At 36.5% G+C, this 25,668-nt stretch overlaps 1 protein-coding gene across 1 annotated transcript in view; it reads left to right on the top strand.

Annotated features, from left to right (window-relative positions):
* Positions 1-25,110, top strand: part of LOC150084994 (uncharacterized) — a 61,155-nt gene extending 36,045 nt beyond the window's left edge. The window contains exons 7-8 of the mRNA XM_090376428.1: positions 15,570-15,800; positions 24,982-25,110. Coding sequence (XP_090232554.1) covers positions 15,570-15,800; positions 24,982-25,110 — 360 coding nt within the window. The remainder of the gene's footprint in view (positions 1-15,569; positions 15,801-24,981) is intronic.
* Positions 25,111-25,668: the final 558 nt, after the last annotated feature.

Below are 25,668 nucleotides of genomic sequence, written 5' to 3'. Positions count from 1 at the left end.
GTTATCCACTTTGCAAAAAGCCATCATAATTTAATAGTAGTTTTAAAAAATAAAAAAAGGAATATTATAAGTAGTAGTAGCCGTGTGGTCAAGCGCAAGGGTGCCGCAGCACACACGTTTGAATGGACTATGTGAATACGATTAACATTTGTATTCATTGTCCATACGATTAATTGTGAACTCCTCTGACTCTAGTGGTCGTGCCGGAGTATAAAGCAAACAACCACTTGTGCTTATTCTAATACCGTATGAACTCTGTAATAAGCAATATTCTGAAAATATTCACAATACTTAAAATCATAGTTTAACTGCAGGATTCTTAAAAACAGTTTCATTATTTTTCACTAAGCAGTTCAAACAAGAACTGTTTGACTTATCCGAAATTACATCAGTCATTCCTATTATATGAATCTTCATCATCTAAGTTATCTAAAACGCATAGCTGGAGGGAAGAAAATAAGCTGCATTCATGGATTATGTATTCTACAGATAGAAGAAACTAATTCTCCCATTTATTTCTGCTATCGCATTTTTCCAGAAAGAGAGAGAGAGAGAGAGATATCGTGATTTGATTTTTTTTTTTTTTTTTTTTTTTTTTTTTTTTTTTTTTTAATAAACTAGTTGATACCATCTATCATAAAGACAGTTACTTCTTGACACAATAAGAAACAGTGTTTTATAGTTTAACTTGACAGGTAATTATTAACAATCTGATTAGCATTCCTCAAATATACAAGTAATATACATTACTCTGAAGAAAGCAGGAAATAAAAATATTGATTGTAATGTAAAAAGACTTTCATAGAAATATGAATGTCAATAAATAAGAATCCAATTAAAAATCTTCGAACTTCAGAGATATTACACATTAGATAGGTCATAAAACTAACTGCAGTTATTTCATATTAGTCAAACATTTTATTGATTCTAAAAACAATTAAAATACTCTGTAGACTGTAAATTGTTTAATAATATTTGTACATGCTTATCATACTTTTGGATGAAATGAATACCATTCATATTTTCTACAGTTTTAAATATTTTTAAAATATTTGATCTCTTAAATACAGCAACCGGAGGAATAAATTTTCTTATCCACTAGAATGGCTAATAAACATAATTGGTTGGGTACTCTAGTGCAGCGATGGCGAACCAGGCGAATGAGCAAATATAACGGCAAGCAGGATCTCATAAATAGTTTATAATATATGACCTTTTTTTTTTATTTACGGTCTATCGATCACAACTAGAGTAACTGTAAGCAAAAATTATGCAGCAACAAAGTTATCATTAGAAAATTTCAAGTACTGTTACCCTTTCATGATAAAGACGAAGTACTAATTTTTAATAAGTTTTTTTCTTACAAACTTTTTTTTTTTATATAAAAATAAAGTATAATGAGTTAGGCATTGAAATTGTGTTTGAGATTATAACAAAATACTTCTGCGTAAGTCAAAGTAGTTTCCAGGCGTTATACAAACGTTGACCTTGGCACCACTTTTCCATCGTGAATATTTCCTGATGAAAGCGTTCCACTTTCTCATCACTTACATTTCCTAAATTCCAAAATGAATGTTAAAAGACGTTCGGCAGTGCATATCTTTATAACACTGCAGCAAATTGTAATTATGTAATTGCAGAGATTTGTAATTATCTTCTTTCCTTCTTCCAAGGTCCATGCATAACTGCTTTAAATGATCGCCAAGCTGGCCGTTCAGTACCCTGTAACTTTGTTTCAAATACATCCTATTTGAGGAGTTTCTTTATTTGAGGCTCAATGAAAATTCCTTCTTTCAGTTTTGCATCTGTTAAATTGGGAAACACTTCATCTTAGGTAGCAGAATCCACTTTCTTCTTTATCCATAGCCTTAAAAAATTCTTCGTTAATATAAGCTTTATATAAAGGTGGAAGAAGAACCTTTTTTTGGTTCAACCAACGGATCATTTTTATATTATTTCTCCCTGGAAAATATTCCTCTTTTTTTTTTTCATTTCTGTACAGTATAATGCGTTTCTGTTGCATGACTGCTTCACAAAAACATGGAAAATAGTAGTATTGTGTGAAACCTCCCTGTAGAGCAGTGAGTAATCCAATTTTTTTAAGATTACCCGCAGACCTTCCAAGCAAAGTCATGGTACTTTACTGCACTCAGGAACTTGGATATATTTTCATATATTTCTTTCAAGCCAACAGCATGATGTACAGGAACTGATGGGATTGAATTTCAGTTGTGCAGCAAAACTGCTTTTAAACTTAATTTTGAGGCATCTGTAAATATGTTCCATTCATCAGGATTGTGTTCAATGCCTAGAAATGTGTTCGTTCAGAAGAACCCTAATAACATTACAGAAACACATACCATCTTCCACAACGAAATATTTTGAAACACTTTTTTGACATTTTCAGTATACTGTAATTTTATTTCCTACTTCAAGTAACTTCCACTGTTGTAGCCTAGAATCAAGGAAATCTGATTGATTTAGATAAGTTTAAATCACGAACTAAGTCATTTAAATTCTTTTGCTTAATTAAGTGCGGGGCCTTAATATCGTTGGTAGTGCAACTCTGTTGCTGGTCCAGCAAAGTCTGCAACACAAGAATCCTCAATATATTCATCATTGCTTCCTTTATGCAGAAGGCTTTATGATATTGGGGGGATCTGGTATCGGCAGTTATGGAACAGGTCTTATTGCATGGGGCTCACATCTGGTGAGTGTGGGCTTAGCATACCTAGGGTCCTGAGCTGGATATCATCATTCTTCTCTTTCTTGGTGAGCGATTCCCTTTTACTTCTGACTCTTATTTCTCTCTCTCTCTCTCTCTCTCTCTCTCTCTCTCTCTCTCTCTCTCTCTCTCTCTCTCTCAGGGTAACTCAAATTTTTTTTCGCTGGTGCAGCAAAAGCCTCAGGCTTCCTTGCACCATATGGCTAATAATAATAATAAATAATAAATTTCTTCTCAATAACATTAGTTGAGGCATATGATGCAAGAAAGCAAGCTTATATAGCATCAGCAGAGGCAGATTTAATGGCGGGCGCACTGGGCCCCGACTTCTGAAGGGCCCCACAAAACCCCAACTTTACACTTTTTTCTAATGACACCAAGTTTGGTTTCATATGTGCAATTTTAATTACGTACAAGTTTACAATCGGTGGTAAAACCTGTATGTTTATATTCGCTTATTTTCATTATTTCATTACTACGCTGCATATTAAACACATACTACGCTGCATAGGCCCCGCGCAGCTGCGCTACCGCTCAGAGCAATAGAATCGTATTTGCTACTTTGTGCTTACAAAGGTTCTCCTGAATGCAGACGTACGATATATGCGTTTATCATATATTGTTGAAATTATATTAAAATAAAATTAATAAAGAAAAAAATTTATTTAAATATTTCCACATTTGTAATTTTAATTTCAAGTAAAATTCTATGACTTTTTTTTTGTTCAAATTTCTGATTGTTACTCCTATTATACGTATACTATCACTAATTATACTTTTACATATTAGCATTAGCATTAGTAGAGGCATATGATGCAATAAAGCAAGCTTATGCAGCATCAGCCAGAAAAAAAAAAACTTCCACTTCACCCCTCCGTTCATTCGAAATACCTGTACAGCTGAGCCTTAAATTTATTTAGGCTATCAACTTCCACAACAAGGGATTAGCATTAGCATTAGTAGAGGCATTTGATGCAAGAAAGCAAGCTTATGCAACATCAGCCAAAAAAAAAAAAAAAAACCCACTTCCACTTCACCCCTCTGTTCGTTCAAAATACCTGTCCAGCTGAGCCTTAAACTTATTTAGGCTATCAACCTCCACCACAAGGGATGGCAGTCTGTTCCACCAACCTACCACCCGCTGGCTAAAGGCAAATTTCCGCACGTCTATCCTACATCTGTCTTTCCTCAATTTGAATTTATGCCCTCTCAGGTGATTTTTCTGAGCTAGAGGAAGAATCCCATCAGCATTGAGCATGCTTAAACCATTCAAGGCTTTATACACCTCTATCAGATCACCTCGCTGGTGCCTAGTCTCCAGACACTGTAATTTGCAAAATTTAAGCCTTTCTTCGTAAGAGCACCCCTTTGTTCCATTCACTAATCTTGTTGCCCTTCTCTGTACTCGTTCCAGCAGCTCTACATCCTTCTTGAAATGAGGCCTCCAGACCTGTATACAGTACTCTAGGTGTGGCCTGACCATTGCCTTATACAATGGAAAGTCTGTTCCACCAACCAATTACCCGCTGGCTAAAGGCAAATTTCCGGACATCTATCCTACATCTGTCTTTCCTCAATTTGAATTTATGCCCTCTCAGGTGATTATTCTTAGCAAGAGAAAGAATCCCATCAGCATTGAGCATGCTCAAACCATTCAAGGCTTTATACACCTCTATCAGATCACCTCGCCGGTGCCTAGTCTCCAGACACTGTAATTTGCAAAACTTAAGCCTTTCTTCGTAAGAGCAACCCTTTGTTCCATTCACTAATCTCGTTGCTGTTCTCATTCCAGCAGCTCCTCATCCTTCTTGAAATGAGGCCTCCAGACCTGTATACAGTACTTAAGGTGTGGCTGACCATTGCCTTATACAAGGGAATAATCACCTCCTTATCCCTGCTAAAAAAATTCCTGTTTATCATTGATAAGACACCATGAGTACTCTTGCAGCCCGTCTGCACTGCTCAGAGAACTTCATATCTGCCTGTACATTACCCAGTACATTACCATTACCTGTACATTACCATTGCCCCGGAGGCGACGCTGGGCAATGTTTTATTTTTGCTGATTGTATTGTGCCATTTAGCTTGTGCAAGACATAAGTTATTGATTGCATTTTCTGGCAAATAAAACTAAGCGTCTAAGGCTCACACCTCCACGTGGTCCGGGGCGGGCGGGTAGGGGTGATACCCCTACCTGGCGAAGTTGAGCCAGACAGATCAAAGGGGACGAGGTCTCGTTAATAAATTTGACTCAAGAGGGGGTGTTTAAATTTTCTCCTCTTGAGGTGTGTTAGAGCATTTTCGTGCTCTTAGTTAAATTGTGAGTATTTCCGTGCCCTTTGGCACAGTTTGCCTTATAGGCACAAATTCGTGAGTCGATCCTCTGGGACCTTTGCCTGTTAAACTTGGGCAAAGTGTTTTAGACGCATTTATTGAATAGATTTTCTAAGTGCAATTTTAATATTACATTTTGACAAGTGGATTGTGGCTCCTTGTTTGCTTACATTGATTGTATATTTGTAAATAGTTACTGATTTCTGTTTTTAGATTCAGTTTTTAATTGTAAATATAGAGTTTTATATTATACATTATGTCTTATTCCTCTGCCTCTTCAAGTGAGGAGGATTTGATAAGGATGGATGATCAAGAAGTACAGCCAGTTGTGAACGTTATTACTGAAGGTGAACGACAAGATTCGATAAAAGAAATTTCTTGTTCAGCCCAGGAACTAGTGGAACAGGATATCTTTATTGGAAAAACTTTACAGAGAACACCAGTAAAGACAAGATCAACATCATTACCAGGTACTTCCCAATCTTTGCAAAAAGGAAGTAAAAGTAAAAAGTTAAAAAAAGTGGAAGATAAACAAGAACTAAGCGATGGGGAAAAACATAAGAAGAGAAAACGAAAAAACAGTGTAAGTGAGCGGCCGAGTATGGAAGGTTTTGATTACGTTAGAGAAATAAGGAGTGAATTAAGCTCGGTTTTGTGGAATGAGCAAAGTAAAGTCCCTATTGCAGTGATAAGAATTATTTTGGAAAAATGGGATAAATTGGAACAAAAGGCGCAAGAAGTATATCTTGAGAATGTCTTATTGAAAGAGAAAGTAAAAAGAAAGCAGGAAAAACAAAGTTATTCTACTATTGTGAAAAATAAACTTGAAGATACAGTGTCAAAGGTTATGATTATTAAAGCAACGACAGATAAACATAAAACGAGCGAAGATGTTAAAGTGGATATCTTAAAAGAAATAAGGCCAATGTTATCAAACCTTAAAGTTCGGAACTTAAAACCAATAAGAGATAGGGGAGTCCTGGTAGAAGCTGAAACAAATGATGATCTGATAAAGTTGAAATCGTGTTCCAAAATTCAGGACTTAGGATTAAAGTATATTGTGCCTAAACCTGTATATCCTAGAATCGTATTATTTGATGTGGAAAAAGATGTAGAGAAAGAAGAACTATTGCAGCAATTGTGGGTGAAAAACTTTAAAGACTGTGATATAAGTGAAAAGAAGTTTAAAGAAAATATTGAGATTTTAACTGTAAATAGGAATAGGAATACACAGTTGAATAACTGGATTTTACAGTTATCTCCTATATTATGGAATAATGTTAAGGATAGAGTAAGATTATTTGTGAGATGGATGGCCTACAAATTTAAAGAGATATATTCAATTACTCAATGTTATAAATGCCTTGCTTTTGGCCATGTTGCAAAGTATTGTAGGAGAGAGATGCGATGTGGTCACTGTTCCAAAGAACATTTGTTTAAAGATTGTCCAAATAGAGGGAAACAGCCTGAGTGTTGTAATTGTAAAGGGAAGAATGAAGAGACTGCTCATGCTGCCGTGGATAAAAAGTGTATTGAGTATCAAAGGGCCTTAGACATTCATAAAAGAAAAATTAATTATGGATAAGTATATTAAAATTTTACAACTAAATGCACAAAGAGCTAAGGCAGTTGCATTGCAAATAAATCATATAATGGAATGTGAAGATTTCTCGGTGGCCCTCTTGCAGGAGCCATATGTAATTAAAGGTAAAGTAGCAGGTTATCCTATTAGATATAGAATTGTTTCTAAAGGTGATAATCCAATGACGGCCATAGTAATTAGAGATCCTGAAGTGGTTGTAACACAAGTGTTATCACTGTGTGATGAGAAACACGTTTGTTGTGAAATTATAGGGAAATGTGGCAAGTTGTATGTTGTTACAGTATATTGCCAGCCATCAGAAGGAATGGAACAACATATAAAGTATTTAGATAAATTATATGAATTAGTTGGCTCTTGTAATGTAGTGGTTGCCTTGGATTCTAATGCTTGTTCTCCATTGTGGGGTAGTGATGTATCCAATGAAAGAGGAGTGATGCTGGAGGAATTCATTGCTGCCTCAGGTATGGAGGTGTTAAATGTGACAGGACATGCTCCTACTTATTCCACGGTACATGGACAGTCATATATTGATTTAACTTTGGCGTCTACCTCTATTGTGGATAATATTAGAAATTGGAAAGTGATAGAACATCATACTACTAGTGATCATAATAGCATCTCTTTCTCCTGTGTTATAAATGATTCAGTGAGAATATTGAATGATATTGATAGATTTATGGATAAAACTGCAAGGTGGCCCAAGTTTGAGCAGGTGTTTTTGAGTAGAATTAATGAAATAAATTGGGTGGGCCTGACATCAAATGATTATGTTAAACAATTAACTGTTATTTTAAATGATGCATGTTCTAGTAGTATGAAGAAAAGGTATAAGGTTAATAGGCCAGTATTCTGGTGGAGTACTGAATTATCTGAAAAAAGGAGAGAGACTTTTCGTTTAAGAAGAAAGTTCCAGGCTGTAAGAAGAATTGGAGATTTAGATTTGTGTGAGGTGTATAAAAATATGTATAAAGCTTGTCGTAAAGAATATGTTACAGCTATCTGTAAAGCTAAACAGAATAAGTGGAGGGAATATGTGAGCAAACAAGGATCTAGGGATCCATGGAATTCTATTTTTAAATTATTAACTAATAAAAGAAGCCTATCGGAAATAATGAGCACTATTGGCAATGAAAATAGTCAAACTTTAACTTGGGAAGAATCAGTGAACAGGATATTGGACGATCTCTTTCCAGATGAAAATGAAGAAGTCAGTGAATTAGAAATAGATGGTCAAAATATTGTTGTGACACCAGAAGAACAGTTTACGTTAGAAGAGTTGACAACGGCCATGGGCCAGGCGAAGGATGGTAAATCGCCGGGCCTAGATAAAATAGAAGTTTTGGTTATGAAAAGATCTTTTCAAATGGCTCCAGAATTATATTTAAATCTGTATAATCGATGCTTAGAAGAGGGTGCCTTTCCGGATGAGTGGAAGAAAGCACAGATAAAATTACTTATAAAAGGAATAGATCGTATGCTTAATGAAACTAGTACATATCGTCCAATTGCCCTCCTCTCTGTTTTGGGCAAGATATATGAAAGACTATGTATGAACCGTCTTATGATGAGGTATGATTCAAGAAATATGTCATCACAAAACCAATATGGTTTTAAGAAAGACTCATCAACTGAAGATGCGGTATATAGATTGCTTCAAGCGGTGGAGGACAGTGAGGAACGGTATTGTTTGGGTGTATTTATTGATTTTAAGGGTGCTTTTGACCACTTATGCTGGGGAGGCATCATGTCTAGAATTAAAGAAGTATGTACAACAAAATTATATAATGTATTTAGAAGCTACTTTTCCAATAGGGAAGTAGTAGTTAAAACAAGATATACAGAGATAACTAGGAAAGTTAATAAAGGATGTCCACAAGGCTCGGTGATTGGCCCCTTTGCGTGGAACATGGTCTTTGATGAATATTTAAATGAAGAAATGCCTGGTGTCACAAAGATAGCTTATGCTGACGATCTGGTAGTGATGGTTCAGGGAAATTCCAGATCTTCCATAGAAAGCAAAGCAGAAGAAGCTTTGAGAACATTAGAAATATGGACAAGGAAACATAAATTGCAGGTCTCAAAGGAAAAGACGGTTCAGATGTTGCTCAAGGGAAGACTAAGCATGAATAGAGCTCCTACTGTACGGCTGATGGGGAGTGCCGTTCGATATGCACAAGTAACAAAATATTTAGGCTTAATGATTGAAGAACGTTTGTTCTTTACAGAACACGTTAAGTATTTAAAAGTTAAAATTAAAACCTTATATGCCAAGCTCCGGAGGGTGATTAGAAGAGATTGGGGTATAAAAGGTAGAGGCCTCAATCTGTTATATGATTGTTTATTTTCACCTATAATGTGTTATGCTGCCGGGGCTTGGGTTCATAGGATTGGGAATAAGGTTATTCAAAAACACCTAGTACAAGCACAAAGATTTGCATTACTAGGGATTACTCGGGCATGTCGGACGGTGTCCACAGAGGCCTTGCAGGTAATATCAGGTAGGTTGCCAGTCCAGTATGTAGTATTAATAGCTGGAGTTGGATATCTTACTAAGCGAAACATCAGGAAGACAATAGTAAGAATAAGAACTTGTCCAGAACCAGGAAAAATTTATACAAGAGCAGATGTTAAAAATGAAAAGAACAGAGTTTTAGAAGAAGTTAAAATTAGATGGCAAATGGAATGGGAAACATCTGAAAAAGGACGACAGACCTTTATGTTTTTGCCGAGAATTAATATAATTGATGTTAAAAGAAAGTTGTGGCAACAGTTTGGTCTTTGTTCTACGTTTTTGTTAACTGGACATGGATTGGCATTAAGACTCTTTCAGCTTGGACTTAAAGAAAATGGGTTGTGTAAATGTGGAGAGCTTGAAACATCTGAGCATGTTATGCTTGACTGCAATTATTATGTTGACTTGAGAATGGAATTGGAACTATCAATTGGCTATCTGGAGAAAGAGAGACTCCATGTTATGTTCACTGATAAAAGGTTATTTACTTATTTTAATAAGTACGTTTCGGAAGTCTTTAAAAGAAGATTTAGATTGCTGGGTAGTAGTGGCACGCCTCCAAGTGGCAGGGATGTCAACTCATCCAATTAGGATCAATGGATAGAAAATCAAAGTTGATTATCCTTGCATGAGGCTAAGTGGCCAGATAGGAATTGTTTATTGTTCGGTTATTATTTATTTATTTATTAACAAAATTGAATTCTAAAAGTTAGGAAAAATCCCATTCTCTGACATTACCGCGGATAGGCTACGGCCTCGGTAGCGGATTCGGCGAATGGAGGTTAAAATGTAAATGTACATTACCCAGGTCCTTTTCATATGTTCAACTATTAGTTCAAAACTTTGTGATTATTATTATGCTATTATTAATTATATTATATTCAAATTTTATTGGAAATAAAACATTAATAGTACATAATATTTTTTATTTATTTTAAAAAATGGTTAACATGTATTTTTATTTTCCCAGTCTCTCTTTTTTTTAAGGGGCCCAATATTTTCTTCTGCGCCCAGGGCCTCAACCCACCTTAATCCGCTACTGAGCATCAGCCAAAAAAACCCTTCTCATTTAACCCTTCCGGTTATTCCAAATGTTTGTCCAGTTCAGCCTTAAATTTATTTAAGCTTTCAACTTCCACAACAACAGATGGAAGTCTGTTGCGGCAATCAACTACCGACTGGCTAAAGACAAACTTCCACACATCTATTCTATAGCTGTCTTTCCTCAATTTGAATCTATGTCCCCTCAAGTTCTTAATCTGAGCAAGCGGAAGTGTCCCATCAGCATTGAGCCTGCTCAAACCACTCAAAACCTTGTACATCTCACATGTGCCTAGTCTCCAGATGCTGCAACTTGCAGAACTTAAGCCTCTCTTGGTAAGAGCACCCCTTTGTTCTTCTCACCAACCTTGTTGCCATTCTCTGTACTCGTTCTAGCAATTCTACATCCTTCCTAAAATGAGACCTCCAGACCTGTATGCAGTACTCAAGGTGTGGCCTGACCATTGCCTTATAAAAGGGGATAATCACCTCCTTGTCTCTGCTAGCAAAATTCCTATATATCATTGACAAAACTCCATGATCTGCTCTGGCATCCTGTCTGCACTGCTCAAAGTGCAGACAGGCTTCCAGAGAACTTCATATCTGACTGCACAACTACTAATCAGGTATTTTTCATTCTCCACCTCCCTGAGTGTAGTACTGCACAGTTGGTATGTTTCTCTTGGGTTACTGCTACCCATATGCAGTACTTTGCATTTGTCAATGTTAAACTGTAGTTGCCACTTCTCAGCCCATCTGCTTAATTTTTCTAGATCCTGTTGCAGTAACATACTGTCTTTACTATCATTATCAACCCTGCCACCTTTGTATCATCTGGAAACTTGGACATTAAGCCTGATATACCTTCATCGATATCATTAATAAATACACAAAATAACAATGGGCCCAGCACCGAACCCTGGGGGACTCACTAATAACATTAGTCCACGTAAAGCAGTGTCCATTTATTACCACTCTCTGGTGTCTCCCACTCAACCATCCCTTTATTCATTGCAGAAACTTGCCTTTAATACCATACCGCTCCAATTTGTAAAACAGTCTTCCATGTGCAACAGTATCAAAAGCTTTCCTGAAATCCAAGTATATGATATCAAAATTATTTTTAACATCCAGTTCCTTTGTGACCACATCGTAGTATCCAGTCAAATTGGTCAGACAATACTTCCCCTTAGCAAACCCATGCTGTGTCTAAACTATTACTGCAGTCTTGTCTAGGTGATCCTGCATCACTACTTTAAGCAGTGACTCCATTATTTTCTTCGGAACACAAGTTAAACTAACAGGTCTATAATTATTTGTGTCATCCTTTGAACCCCCTTTGTGAATTGGGGATACATTTTCACATTTCCAGTCCATTGGGACTTCCCCTGAATCTAAGGATGCTCTCATAATTATGGATAAGGGTTTGCTAAATTCCCTTGCTGCCTCCTTCAATATAACTGGATAGTTTCCATCCACCCCAGATGCCTTTTTTTTTATGTTTAACTTCAACAATTTCTCCTTCACTTTGCTCTCCGTTATTACAAAATCATTTAGCTCCCTGTTAAAGTTTAGCAAACTTTTGTCCTCCCCTTCTTTACAGACTTCCTCATGTGTGAATATAGATTCAAAATACTCATTCAGTTTGTCAGCTATCTGAGCAGGATCGTCAAACAGTCAAACAACAAACATCAAGTGGACCAATGTGATTCATCCCCTTCCTTCTAGAGTTTACATAAGTAAAGAAATCCACGTGTTTTTGTCCCAGAAACTCTGCTGCAATAGACATTCTAAATACCCCAACTTGAAATGCTGTGTATTCTGGATATAAGTTAACTTCTATTTTTGCCTCAAAAATCTGTGCTTAATCATATATTGTAAAAGCATTATCTAGCTCAAATAACCTCTAGAAACAAATAAGCTCCAGTTGTCAGCACATTTATATTGTCCCTGTTCTTCCTCAAAACATGTGAAAACATGAACCAGGCACAAATATAAAATTCATAATAACTGCAACAACACCACACCGATGCAAAACCGACTCCCCATCAAAATAAAGAATCAGATATAGCAAGAACCAGACCAAAATCAAACCAGCAACAAAATAAAACAAAACACACCACCCACACAACAAAACCACAAAAATAAAGCACATGTAATATGTACAATGAAATAAAATCAGATATAAATCACAGAATATAAGTGATAAAAACACAACCGCAGCTTTCAAAGGCATCCGCCTCCTTTATCAACAGTAATACTTAATGTGCTATAGTACATCCTTAAATATCTGCAGGATCACGGTTCACAGTACACGTTCTTTTTCATTACTAAATGCTTCTTTCCCCATTGCAATTTTTATTTCTTCCAGGCTTTTCTGTTTTCATCATTATGCTTCCCAAGTACTTGTATCTGTCGACCTGTTCCAATATTATTCCATCTAATGTTACATTGATTTTTCTTCCTGGCCTCTTTGAAATTAACATTACCTTGGTTTTATTGCTGTTAATCTTCATATTTTACTCCTTTATTGTGCTGTTCGAGGAGCTCTGTAATTCTTTGTTATTAGCAATCAATATCTAGTCATCTGCAAATGTTATTGTCTTTATCTTTTCCCCCCTCCTACTTTTACACCTCTTTTCAGCTCTTCTTTGAATTCTTTCATCAGTGCTTCTGCATATGACTCAAATAGTATGGGGGAGTCTTTCTTTAGGTGGTGTCTCCATACTTGAACACAGTATTTCAAGTGTGGTCTAACATAAGCCTTATATAATGGGATTATCACGTCCCTATCTCTACTTGCAAAAGTTCGATAGATCATCGATAGGACACCATGGGCCTTCCTTGCAACCTGTTTACAATGCTCAGAGAATTTCATGTCTGACTGTATCGTAACACCCAAGTCCCTTTCCTCCAGTACTGGGTTTAGTTAATTAACTATTTGTTTAAAATACAGCATTCAGATATATTATAATTTTAAAGATCTTACTTTTGAATCTTTTAAAGATGGGTAGACAGGTTTGGGCTTAAAAAGAAATTTAAAAAAAGTCTGAAATTATTCTGAGCTGCCCAGAATCAATTAGAGCCAGTCCATCCCTATTTAAAGACCACATGCCTTAATTTACTAAAGATAAAATGGTCTGTATAACTATTCAGCAGCTAAATAGTAACAGTTATTGGAGGCATTGATGCAAGAAAGCAGGCATTATGAGCTTATGTAACATCAGCCAAAAAATAAAAAATAAAAAACAATTTCACACATCCATTCACCCTAAAAGTGTTTGTCCAGTTCCTCCTTGAATTTATTTAAGCTATCAACTTCCACAATGACAGATGGAAGTTTTGTTCCAGCAATTAACCACCTGGTGGCTAAAAGTAAATTTCTGCACATCTATTCTACAACTTTCCTCAATTTCAATTTATGCCCCTTCAGTTTTGTAATCTGAGCAAGCAGAAGTATACCATCAGAATTCAGTGTGCTCAACTCATTCAAGGCTTTATACACCTCAATGAGATCACCTCGCAGGTGCCTAGTCTCCAGCTGCTGCAATTTTGCGGAACTTAAACCCTTCTCTGTACATGCTCAAGCAACTATGCATCCTTCCTAAAATAAGGCCTCCAGACCTGTATGCAATACTCAAGGTGTAGCCTAACCATTGGCTTATACAAAGGGATAATCACTTCGTTTTCCCTACTAGCAAATTCCTGTATATCATTGACAATGGTGTATTTCATGACTTGCTCTGGCAGCGTATCTCCATTGCTCAGAAAACTTCATATCTGACTTCCAGGTCTTTTTCATTTTCTACCACCCTAAGTGTAGTACCACACAGTACTACACTCCTGTTGCAGTAGCACACTGTCATTAACTACCCTGCCAAACTTTGTATCATCTGCAAACTTTGACATTAAGCCTGATATACCTTCATCAATATCATTGATAAATATACAAAACAAATGTGGGCCCAACACCAAACCCTGGGGGACTCCACTAATAACATTAGTCCACAAAGAGCAGCATCCATTCATTGCCACTCTATCTTCTCCCACTCAACCTACCTTTTATCCATTGTAGCAACTTACCCTTAAAACTATACTGATCCAATTTGTAGGGCAGTCTTCTTTGTGCAACAGCGTCAAAAGCTTTCCTGAAATCTGAGCATATGATATCAAAATTATTTTTTGTATCCCGTTCCTTTTGTAACCAAGTACTGCATATGGGAAGCAATAACCCCAGAGTAACGTATCAACTGTGTGGTACTACACAGACAGTGGTAGAGAATGAAAAGAACCTGGAGGTAATTGTGCTGGTAGATATGAAGTTTTTTGAGCAGTGCAGACAGTCCAAGAATAGCTCATGGTGTCTTTTCAATGATATACAGGAATTATTCTAGTGGTGATTATCCCCATGTATAAGGCAACGGTCAAGCTACACCTTGAGTACTGCATACAGGTCTGGAGGCCTCATTTTAGGAAGGATGCAGAGCTGCTGGAGCGAGTGCAGAGAAGGGCAACAAGATTAGTAAATGAACCAAAGGGTTGCTCTTACGAAAAAGGCTCAAGTTTTGCGAATTACAGTGTCTGGAGACTAGGCACCTGCGAGGTGATCTGATTGAGGTGTATAAAGCCTTAAATTGTCCCTCTGTTTTCAGGGGACATCATTATTTACCCCTGATGGTAATTATATCTTTAAGTAAATCCCACATGAATACACTGTGATCACTGCCACCTAGTGGTTCCTTTATCTGCAAAGTCTTAATTGCATGAATAATCACTCTTGATAACCAGATCAAAAATATTACTCCCTCTGGTTGCCCCTTGAACATGCTGCTGCAGAAAACAATCATCCAATAAATCCACAAGTCTTGCTAGTGTGTGAGTGAACAACCCACAAGCTCCAGTCAATATCTGGGAAGTTAAAATCCCCCATTATAACACAATCTGATTTACTGGCCCATTCTATTTCTCTGTACAATTGTTCATTATATTCATTAGTCATTAGTCCTATAACATACTCTTGCTCTAATTTTTGCTTTCCCAGTGTTTGTCACACCAAACAGACTCAAAATTTACTGTCCACCCATGTCAACTGGATGCACTTCCTCAGATTTAAAGTTTTTCTTAATTAACAGCATAACCCCACTTCCCTTCCTATCCTATCTGTACACATTGTACTCCCCAAATTCCAATTCCAAATTGTAATATGTAATTTCACTGATCACAGAATTTACTTTTAGCATTATAACAGCACACTCTGTTTTCAGGGGACATCATTATTAAGAGATGTTGACTTTATACGTTTTTTGTAAAGGCTTGAAGTTAAATTTCACTTATTTTTTTCCCCAACGCTTTAGATAATGCATCTACACAGCTACCTGGAACGTGAAATTCAAATGCAATGTTGTGGTACTGTCACCATGGTACGATATCTCATCCCAGGCACAGTAAGCTGTCCCAATTCAGAATGTGGAACCAGAGTACAATACTCATGGTGTAAGGGTGTAGTAGTTTACACAGCGACCAGTCAAAGAAATCACTGCGAGTTCTGTTCACGATGCTCTTCTCCACTTGAATATCATTGCCAGGTAAGTTAAGTGAATTAGAACAAACTTAAGTTGTATTAAACTGCTAAGGGGGGGGGCACTTTTAACCACGAGCATAGACCAGTAATTAAAAGTTTAGCTTGCAAAGTTGGAAAACATGAATATTATTTTGAATTATTATGTCACCAATCATTGCAAGAATATGTGATGGCCAAGTTTCCACACTACTGCTATAGACAAATAATAATTATAGGTTCCAAATTATAAATTGTTAGTTGTATTAGTACTAATAAAAGTGATGGATATACAATCAATAGATAAAATAAATTAAATTTATCATCAAAAAACTAAAATTGTTGGCCATCAATAATGATTTTGTTGTCAAACTACAGCCATAAATGTTATAAATTTGAGAAACAAAGTGCCTAAACAAAATTAAATCCCTAATTGAGTGTTTAGTTGCCTTTGTGTGATGTGTACCAAAATAATAATTTCCTACCTTTTGTACAGATTAACATACACTGATGAGGCAAAACATTATGACCAGAGTCATTATGCACATTGAAGCAACTGCAGGTGAACTATGGCACGTGCACGGGTCAGGACACAGTATAAAAAAACACCTGATACAGAGCTCTATTAATCAGTGTTACTCTTGTTCTTCAAATGGGAAAGGCAGCTGACTTAAGCAAGTTTGACAAATGCCAAATTGCAATGGCCAGACAACTGGGTCAGAGCATATTCGAAATTGCACAGCTGGTGGGATGCTCAGTCAGCCATGGTTAGTACCTACCAAAAGTGGTCTGAGGAGGGAAAACCCACGAACCGTCGGCGAGGTGTTGGACGACCACAGCTCATCGATGCTCGAGGTGAGCGAAGGCTCTCCCGGATGGTACATGGCAACAGAAGGGCGACTGTGGTAATTGGAATTGCTGGTGATGGAAGTAATGTGTCACAACACACAAGTACATCGAACCCTGCTGAAAATGGGGCTGCGTAGCTGCAGGCCACAGTCCAAGTGCCTATGCTAACCACAGTTCACCTAGCGACAGTGCCTACAATGAGCACGAGAGCATTGAAACTGGACCTTAAGCAGTTGTAAGAAGGTCATCTGGTCCGATGAATCACATTTCCTGTTATACCATATGGATGGCCAGGTACGTGTGCGTCGTTTACCTGGGGAAGTGATGGCACCTGAATGCACTGTGGGATGAAAACAAGCCAGTGGTGTCATACTTTGGGTGATGTTTTGCTAGGATACCCTGGACCCAGTCATCCATGTGCCGGGCAATCTGATGTCTACCACCTACCTAAACATCATTGCGACCAGGTACACCCTTTCATGGCAACGGTCTTCCCCTCTGGTGGTGCAGTCTTTCAGCAGGATAATGCACCATGTCACGCTGCCCTGATTGTTCGAGACTGGTTCATGGAACATGAGGAAGACTTCCAGGTATTGCCCCTGGCCTTCAAATTCCCCAGATGTCAATCCCATCGAGCATCTGTGGTTTGTGTTGGAACAGCAACTCTGATCTGTGGTGTCTCGACCACGGACCTTACAGGAGTTAAAGGATCTGCTGGTTATGTGTTGGTACCAAATACCACAAGACACATTTAGAAATCTTGTAGCATCCGTGCCTCATCGGATATGAGCTGTTTTGGCTGCCCATGGAGGACCAACATCATATTAGATAAGTAGTCATAATGTTTTGGCTCATCAGTGTATAGTGGGTGAAAGAGGAAATCAAGTTGCTATCGAAACGGTGCACAAAGCAGATCAGTCCTCATCCATTTTCAAATTACACCAACCATTAAGAACTAGTAGATAATTTGTATATCATCTGATTAAAAGATAGACACACCCTGCAAATGGGTGACGTCTCTAGATGTGGTCATTTCTGCAATGTAGGAACTTGAGGTGATAAAGTTTGTTACCAACCAAATTTGTCCAACTTTGTCAGCAAAAGGCGATGTCGAAAGAAATGGTGAATATCATCCTGAACTATGTCAAGGTTAATTGAATTGGATCTATAAGGGCATTAAATATCTTGACTATAAATGTTTGATAGTATGATAACTACAGTTTTATATATTATAAATATCTGCAATATACCTGTGCAATTAAGATATAAATATCTTAATTGCACAGGTATAGGTCAATACAGCCATTCCCCCGTCTTACATAATACTCGACTTACAGAAATTTGACTTTATGCAGGTTTTTGCCAGTTTATGCAAACTTAAAAAAATCGTGGAAACTTATTTTTCGCTATATAACTAAGCTATTTATCTCTCTAAAAGGTCATTTTATAATGGAAATTGCACTACACTTTCACTGTTATGTTCTGTTATAAGAATCAATTTTGAAGGCCTTTGTGATATTTTTCTAAAACACATTTCTGGAGGTCACTGTCATAAAATAATAAAAACAATTTGCACTTTCCAGTTTATTGGGCTTTTCTGTTAGTGCATCTAATTATAAACAGGTAGTAAACTCTATCTTATTGCATTTGAAATAATCCGGATAACTGGAGTTGTGAGAGTTTTTACTTAATTATGGTGACATGTGTTCCCCCTTCACTGAAATCTTCAATCATATAAAAAAACAAACAATTTTCAGAATCTTTTCTTCATTCCTATTTACCTATTACAACAGTGAAGGGACCAACGGAAAGTGCAAGTGCTGGCAGTGCTAAGAAACGAAACAAAATTGATTTAAAAATTAAGATGATTAAGAAGTACAAAACAGGACAAAGTTTGTCATCTATTGCATGGAATTAGGTCTCACTGCTTCAACAGTGAATACTATTTTAAGGGATAGCGCACATATAAAAGAACAGGATCAATGCATTTAAGATCAACAGTGATCACGAAACAGCATTCAGGTGCTATATCAAAGATGGAAAATCTATTAATAATGTGGATGGAAAATCATCAGGTTCAGAAGCAAGTGCCAGAGTCCAGGGCGCCTCCGTAGCCAGGTGGGAAGGAGCAGTAGTGCGTATCACAGTCTTGATTAGACCAGGGTTCGAGCCAGTCACCACCAAATACGGAAGATGCGGAAAGGTCAGGGAATGACCGCCGCATATCCCGGAGCAATATGGCCTTAGTTGCTAATGCTCCTAAAAAAAACCAAAACAAACAAACCCTGAGTCCAGTGGCTATTCAATCAAAAACAAGAAGTATTTATGAAGATATTAAGGATAAGTATACCGAACCCCAATCCAAGTTAGTGGCAAGCAACGGGTGGTTTAATAGGTTCAAGCATCACGCTGATTTCCAAAACATTTAAAGTATGTGGGGAAGTTGCCAGTGCAGATTCTGCAGCTGCAGAGAAATTTTGTGATGTGTTGGAAAAAATGAATTCTAAATCTCCACAGCCCCCAACTTCCGCAGCGGCATGCTTATCAGCTGGAGAGTTAATCCTGGCAACGATGCTCGAAAGGTAAAACTTGCTGACATTATGCCAGTCCTCTCTCTTTTTGTAATTTCATAATTTTGAAATTTTTGTAATTTTTCCTGTGCATGATATAAAAAAATTGAATAAATAATTCTACTTACACGTTTGCCAAACATTTCTTTTTTGCTTCTATCAAATTTGCAAGTGCTGCATGAGCATTTAGGGAAATTCTGGCTTACCTAGAGTTCCGCGGAACACAACCCTTATGTAAGTCAGATAGTGGCTGTACAGTGAAATATAGGAGAAGTTTAAAGTAGTTAACCCAAAGGAAAACAATGATGTCACAAAATTGGAACATCAGGCTGTTAAAAGATTTTTTGACAAAAGAAGAGAATGGAGCAAAAGTATTTCATAAATGCATGAAAACTGTATATGGTGATGCTGTCCCTTCTGAAGAAGAAAAAAAAATTGGTCTAAGTAGTTAAAATTGGTCAAGAATCCATAGAAGATGATTCCCGCCCTTGAGACTACCTTAGGGCAGACATATTAAAGTGTCTAATTGCCAGAGAATGCAAGATTTTTGAGGGGTTAGTACCAACTATTTTCCGTGAACACCCATGTCGAAGGTCGCTTCTTGCTGGGTGCCAAGAAAGCTTTTACCTCTTCAGAAACAGTTCAGAACTCATTTGTGAGGAAAAGTATTTCAACGTGCGTGGTGTAGATCCACAAGGGTTTCTTTTAAGAAATGAAATAGGTTTCTTTCAAGAAACAATCTAGACATAAAACAGTTCATGCAGTGTAAATACCATGGATGACCACTGCCAAAACATTTAGGGTTCAATCCTCTGCCTGTAAGATCATGACTAATTTTTTTTTTTTTTTTTTTTTTAATATTGAAGCGATTCTGTTGATAGATAACATGCCACATGAAAACAATCATTGGGGATGTCTATGCTGCTGCTATTCTCAAAAATTCAAAGAAGGAACTGAACAAACTTTGGAGCAAATTGTTGGGTGAAATGGGGTTTTTTTTTTTTTTTTGCCGATGCTGTATAAGCTTGCTTTGTTGCATTATATACTTCTACTAATGCTAATTTAAGAGGGGCAAAGAGGAACAGATAAGAGTTAAATTCATATGAGATGTTTTGCTTCATGATATATACTCCTATACACATGTCCCATAAAAGAAATTATTGCTCCAAGAGACTGTGGATGCAAGGAGTTAAACCACCCATCGTACAGACCTGGCTCCCATTCATTATGTCCTTGTCAGAAATCTGAAGAGAACATAATGACTCTGAACACCTTTGTGGGCTTAAATTTTCAAGTGATGACTAACTCAAGAAATTTGTAAAATCTCTTTCAGAGACTAAAACAAACTTTTCCCCCTTTATTTCAGGTATTTCCTCTGGAGAATGTGTATTGAGCTCCATGGGAATATATGTTGAAGGAATAAAAATAGGCTCTGTTGTTTTTTTATTATTATTATAATTAGCCATATGGTGCAAGGAAGCCTGAGGCTTTTGCTGCACCAGCCAAAAAAAAAAAAAAAAATTTCTATGTTACTTTTTACAGAAAGACAGGGTAGATTAACTCTGGCTTTAAAAAAATATATCAGATTGATATCAAATCTGTCTCTCTCTCTCTCTCTCTCTCTCTCTCTCTCTCTCTGTGTGTGGAGAAAAAAAAAAATCATCATAGATGAACTCCACTTTTGAAGAAAAACTGATCATCAAAATAAGTTTTGCCAACCATTTATGCATAAGGTGGATGGAGGCTATCATGTTGCATCAGTGATGAGTTGGTGGGGTGGAAGCAGTGCTGTAGTCATAAAATTAGCAAACGGTATGCCTATGAATGTTATGAAAAGCAGAGAGTATACTGTGCATATCAGGCTTATTAATCGAATTCACTTTGGTCGCGTAAAACAAAATATTGCCTAAGAATTAAATTTTAATAAATTTATTTTTTAATTTTCAGTAAATATTTTAATAATTTGTTTTTTCAAATATTATTAAAATATTTAATAATATTTGAAAATATTATTAAATATTTTAATGTTTTCAAATGTTATTAAAAAAAACCAGAAGGTATACACTATTCATCTAAAAAAAAAATCTATATATGGCATATACCCTCGACTACATCCCTGGGTGTAAGCTATGGAGTCATCTGCATTTCTGTGGACTGGGTAAGGAATTAACTTTTGTGAAATTCACCCTGCAAAAGATAAGGTTGTAAAGCATCTCAACCATTGAATCTTACAACAGAATTCATTTTCTGCTCATAAGGTTAAGGCATTACAAAAACAGCTTTCAAGCTGCATGCTGGAGTCCATCTTTTGGCAAAAGACAAAGGACAGTCTGATGCTGCTCGCAGCAGTCATTTCAATGGGCACTACATTCCTATTACGATAAATGTGTGGTGGCTTGGTAGGTTTAAGGACTACATAATGCTGGGACAACATTTTGAATAACTGTACTGCAATTTGTTGATTAATTTATCGATAGATAAATCCTATATGCAAGCAAATTTATTTCTTTTATGGTAATTATTACAAAAATATTAACAGTATTTATGGTAGCACTGTGTATATGTATTAATTATTAAATTAATTGATGTAATGTTTTCCATCCAGAGGAAGCCATATAATTTTTGTACATAATTAGCAGCAATGAAAAGAACTCATTTCATCTAACTATTCAATTAGATGAAATGAGTTCTTTTCATTGCTGCTAATTACGGTGACCGTATTTTCATAACCTAAATTGCAGCACACGTGGTACAAAAGCCTTTTTCCTGTTTTTCCCCATGCAAAGTCATACAAATGTATAAAAATTAAAACACTGGTGATGAAATCACTTGCTGAAAATAATAAAATAACAAAAAATGACATTCAATTAAAGTTCTTATTTATTATCAAAGAAAGGTTGATTTTGTCATCTGAAGTTTTTGGAGACTTATTTTCCCCACTCACTTGTTGGAAGAACTCAGATTGTAATAAATTTTTGTTCATCTTCACTTTCTCAAATCATCGAAAGTGCTAATTAATTCACTTGGACTAGCAATAAAGATTTTAGTTTGTAGTCGTCGATTTTTTCCAATCTCCAAAAATTGTCCCATTATAGTGTTTTGTATGTGGAAAAGAGGAAGATTTTACATTTTTTCTGTATGTGTAGAATATTGATGTTCTTGCAATGTTTAACCACCTCTGTTAATAAGTCCCCTTGTTCCATCCCACTAAGAAGCTCTCCTTAATTATCAGTTAAGGACACAAAGCTCATTCTAAAGATAACCATATGACAAAGTGGGAAAAACTTTTCAAAATGACTTCATTTTATTCAATTACAAAGGGTACTAGGAAAGTTTTGCAATATGACGCAACAATGAATCACAGGAAGCTGCTTGTTTCTGCATGTTGAGACATGTTCATACGTGCATAGTAGCCACCGCGCCAAGTCGATGGGTTCAGTTATTCATTAGTAGTGAGAGTGTAAAGTGCTTGCGATGGCATCGTGGTCACGAAATGAGATAAGGACAGTTTTGCGGTATAATTTCGTGCGTGGTTTAACCATAGACCAGTGCTTAGAAGAAACGACTCTTGCACTAGATGATGATTGTCCACATCGTACAACGATATTCAGGTGGTATAGAGAATTCCAAAGGGGAAATTTCACTCTGGAGGATTCTGAGAGGCCGGGAAGGCCACGAACGTCAGTTACGGAGGAAAACGTTACTGCTGTGAGGAAAATGCTTGACAAAAACAGGCGAGTGACCTACCAACAGATAGAGGATACTTTGGGCCTAAATGCACCAGCAATTCGTTCGATTCTGCAAGATCATTTGCATGTGAAGAAACTTTGTTCTCTCTGGGTGCCGCATCAACTGACTGAAGAGCAGATGACACGACGTGTGACTTGGTGCCGGGAGATGTTAAAAAAGTTTGATAAGGGACAATCTCGGTATGTGAACAACATCGTGACAGGTGACGAGACTTGGCTGTACTATTACGATCTGCCGACCAAGGCTCAAAACAAAGTTTGGGTCTTTGATGATGACGACACACCCGTAATTGTCAGAAAATCCCGATCTGTAAAGAAGAAAATGATAGCTGTATTTTTCAAATCGAGTGGAATTGTGGAACGTGTCGTTTTGGACACGCAGAAGACAGTCACAGCTAAGTGGTATACTGAACAATGCCTGCCTAAAGTCATTGGATCTATGAAGAACCTGCGGCCAAAGTCAAGAATGGACACCTGGTACCTCCATCACGAAAATGCTCCAGCTCACCGCGCCAACGCCTGCACCGAATATTTGACCACGACAGGACTGAAACTTCTCGAGCACCCTCCCTACAGGCCAGACCTTGCTCCCTGCGACTTTGCACTGTTCCCGCATGTGAAAATGAAGCTAAAAGGGAGGCGGTTTTCCAGTGATGAGGACCTTCTACGGGCTTGGGACAACGAGTGTGCTTTACTCCCTAGTGAAACTTGGCAGAACTGGTTTAAAGATTGGTTTCGGAGGATGGAGAGGTGTATTGAATGTAGAGGAAATTACTTTGAAAAAAATTAAATAAACAAAGCTGTATTGCAAAACTTTCCTAGTACCCTTTGTACTATGTGCCAAAACAGTGAAATTTCAGGACATTTCAATGGTTTATGGAGACAACAGAAAAGAATCCTTGAAATTGGAACTACCAAAAATTTGTAATGGTATTTTATCAATATCAGATTACTACTTTCTTAGAAAAATTAGGTTGATTCACAAATTTGACCTTGAATGTTTTTTGTGGCAATTACTAAGAAATAAATGTGTTTTAATTAGTAAACTTTCAATAAAAAGTAAATTAATTTTTAAACAAAAGACACCTGAAGTTCAACAGTAGTATCTGATTAATATAATCTCATCCAAGCCCAGCTGGAAAGTTATCAGTTTTGTCCTACCCACTCCCAGCCCATAGGTTAGGCCAATCTGATTATGTTGGGCTTAAACCCAGGTCCACACAAACCTCTACCCTGTAGTTGATTTTTGATAGAGGTGGGCTATTGTGGAGAGAGTTTCTTCAAAAAACTTTGATGGTTTGTAAAAATTACCTTCAGCATAAATGCTTTGGAATATTAATTCAAAATAAGACTGCACAGAGTAAAATTATGAAAAATTAAACCAAAACATTTTTTAAAAATTAGAAAAAAAACTGTAAAATATGGTTAAAAAATAAGTAATAATATCCTCTACATTGATTTGTCACTTAATTCAATTTCATCAACTTTGGAATCTGACTTACAAGTGATTTCTTTAATTTCAACATTTGTAAGCCAAAATTGGACGATAGGCTCCAACAAGCATGATGTTGTCCTGATTTTGAAATGTCTACTATGAGTAGGAGATAAGAGATCACACCATATACTGGACAAATTTCATCAAATTTCAACAAAAATTTGAAATTTTTGTTGAACAAAAGACACCTGAAAAAGACAAATTTTAGTTGATAATTTAAAATTTCATGCACAAATGGATGCATTATTTGATAGCCATCAAGAAAGATGGTTACTGTGGAGTTCGTTGCCGCACAAGATTTGCAATCTACCAATGTTTCATTTTGGTTGTTGCATAAATGAATATTATAGTAACTGTATTCTGCACGAGGGCAGTATGACGTATTGTGAAATTCAGAATGTACAGGGACATAAAACAACAGGCTATTAAGGTTTAATAGTGGATTGATATGATGATAGTTGTACGACTTTCACAATTTATTTTATTAATAATACTATATTTTTCCGCTCTGGCTGAAAAATAATTTTTCATCTTTACTTCTTTTAGAAATGTAACAAATGCTGCAGGAGAACTGCATCATGCCAGTGTGCAGGCTGCGGCCAATATATTTTGTCAGATGTGTCCGTTAGTCTTCCAGTGGTTTCAACAAGTTCAATAGATATTGAAGCAAAATAATGAAGAAATGTAGAAAGACAAATTCTTAACAGCTTAAGAAATAATGTAATACATTATATGTATAGTAATTTTTTTTCAATAGTTTTAAGTTTATAGTGCTGTTATTAATCACGCACAATAAATTCAGCGGCAAAAGTTTATTGCAAACATCAGATTAGCTTATTTCTATAAGTTATTTTTGTGATGAAAATAAAATACTTGTTAACTGTGCTTGATTTTCTTCCACAATTGACTTAGAACTAGTATTCTTTAAAAAATTCACTATAAAATTTATCAGTTCCGTATTAAAAGTGAACGTGAGTATACTACAGTTAATAGCTTTGTTTCTACTATTAAATTTGTAGTACTTTTACTAGCCTACTTTTGGGAGTCCATGTTGCTGTCCTTCCAAACTGTGGAAAAGGAATGAAGGTTAAATCCCATCAGAATGGAAGGAATTTTTATGGACTTTTCCTATCCCATAACAAATTAGTCATTGTTCCCCACAAAATTTGAGATTTTTATCCAGAAAAATGGGTATATCAATTAAGACAATATACCCCCATATGATAGCTTTAG

Source organism: Mastigoproctus giganteus, chromosome 6 (assembly GCF_048544385.1).
Source record: "Mastigoproctus giganteus isolate SK-2022 chromosome 6, ASM4854438v1, whole genome shotgun sequence".
Classification (NCBI taxonomy): domain Eukaryota; kingdom Metazoa; phylum Arthropoda; class Arachnida; order Uropygi; family Thelyphonidae; genus Mastigoproctus; species Mastigoproctus giganteus.
This window is presented reverse-complemented; position numbering and strand designations above follow the sequence as displayed.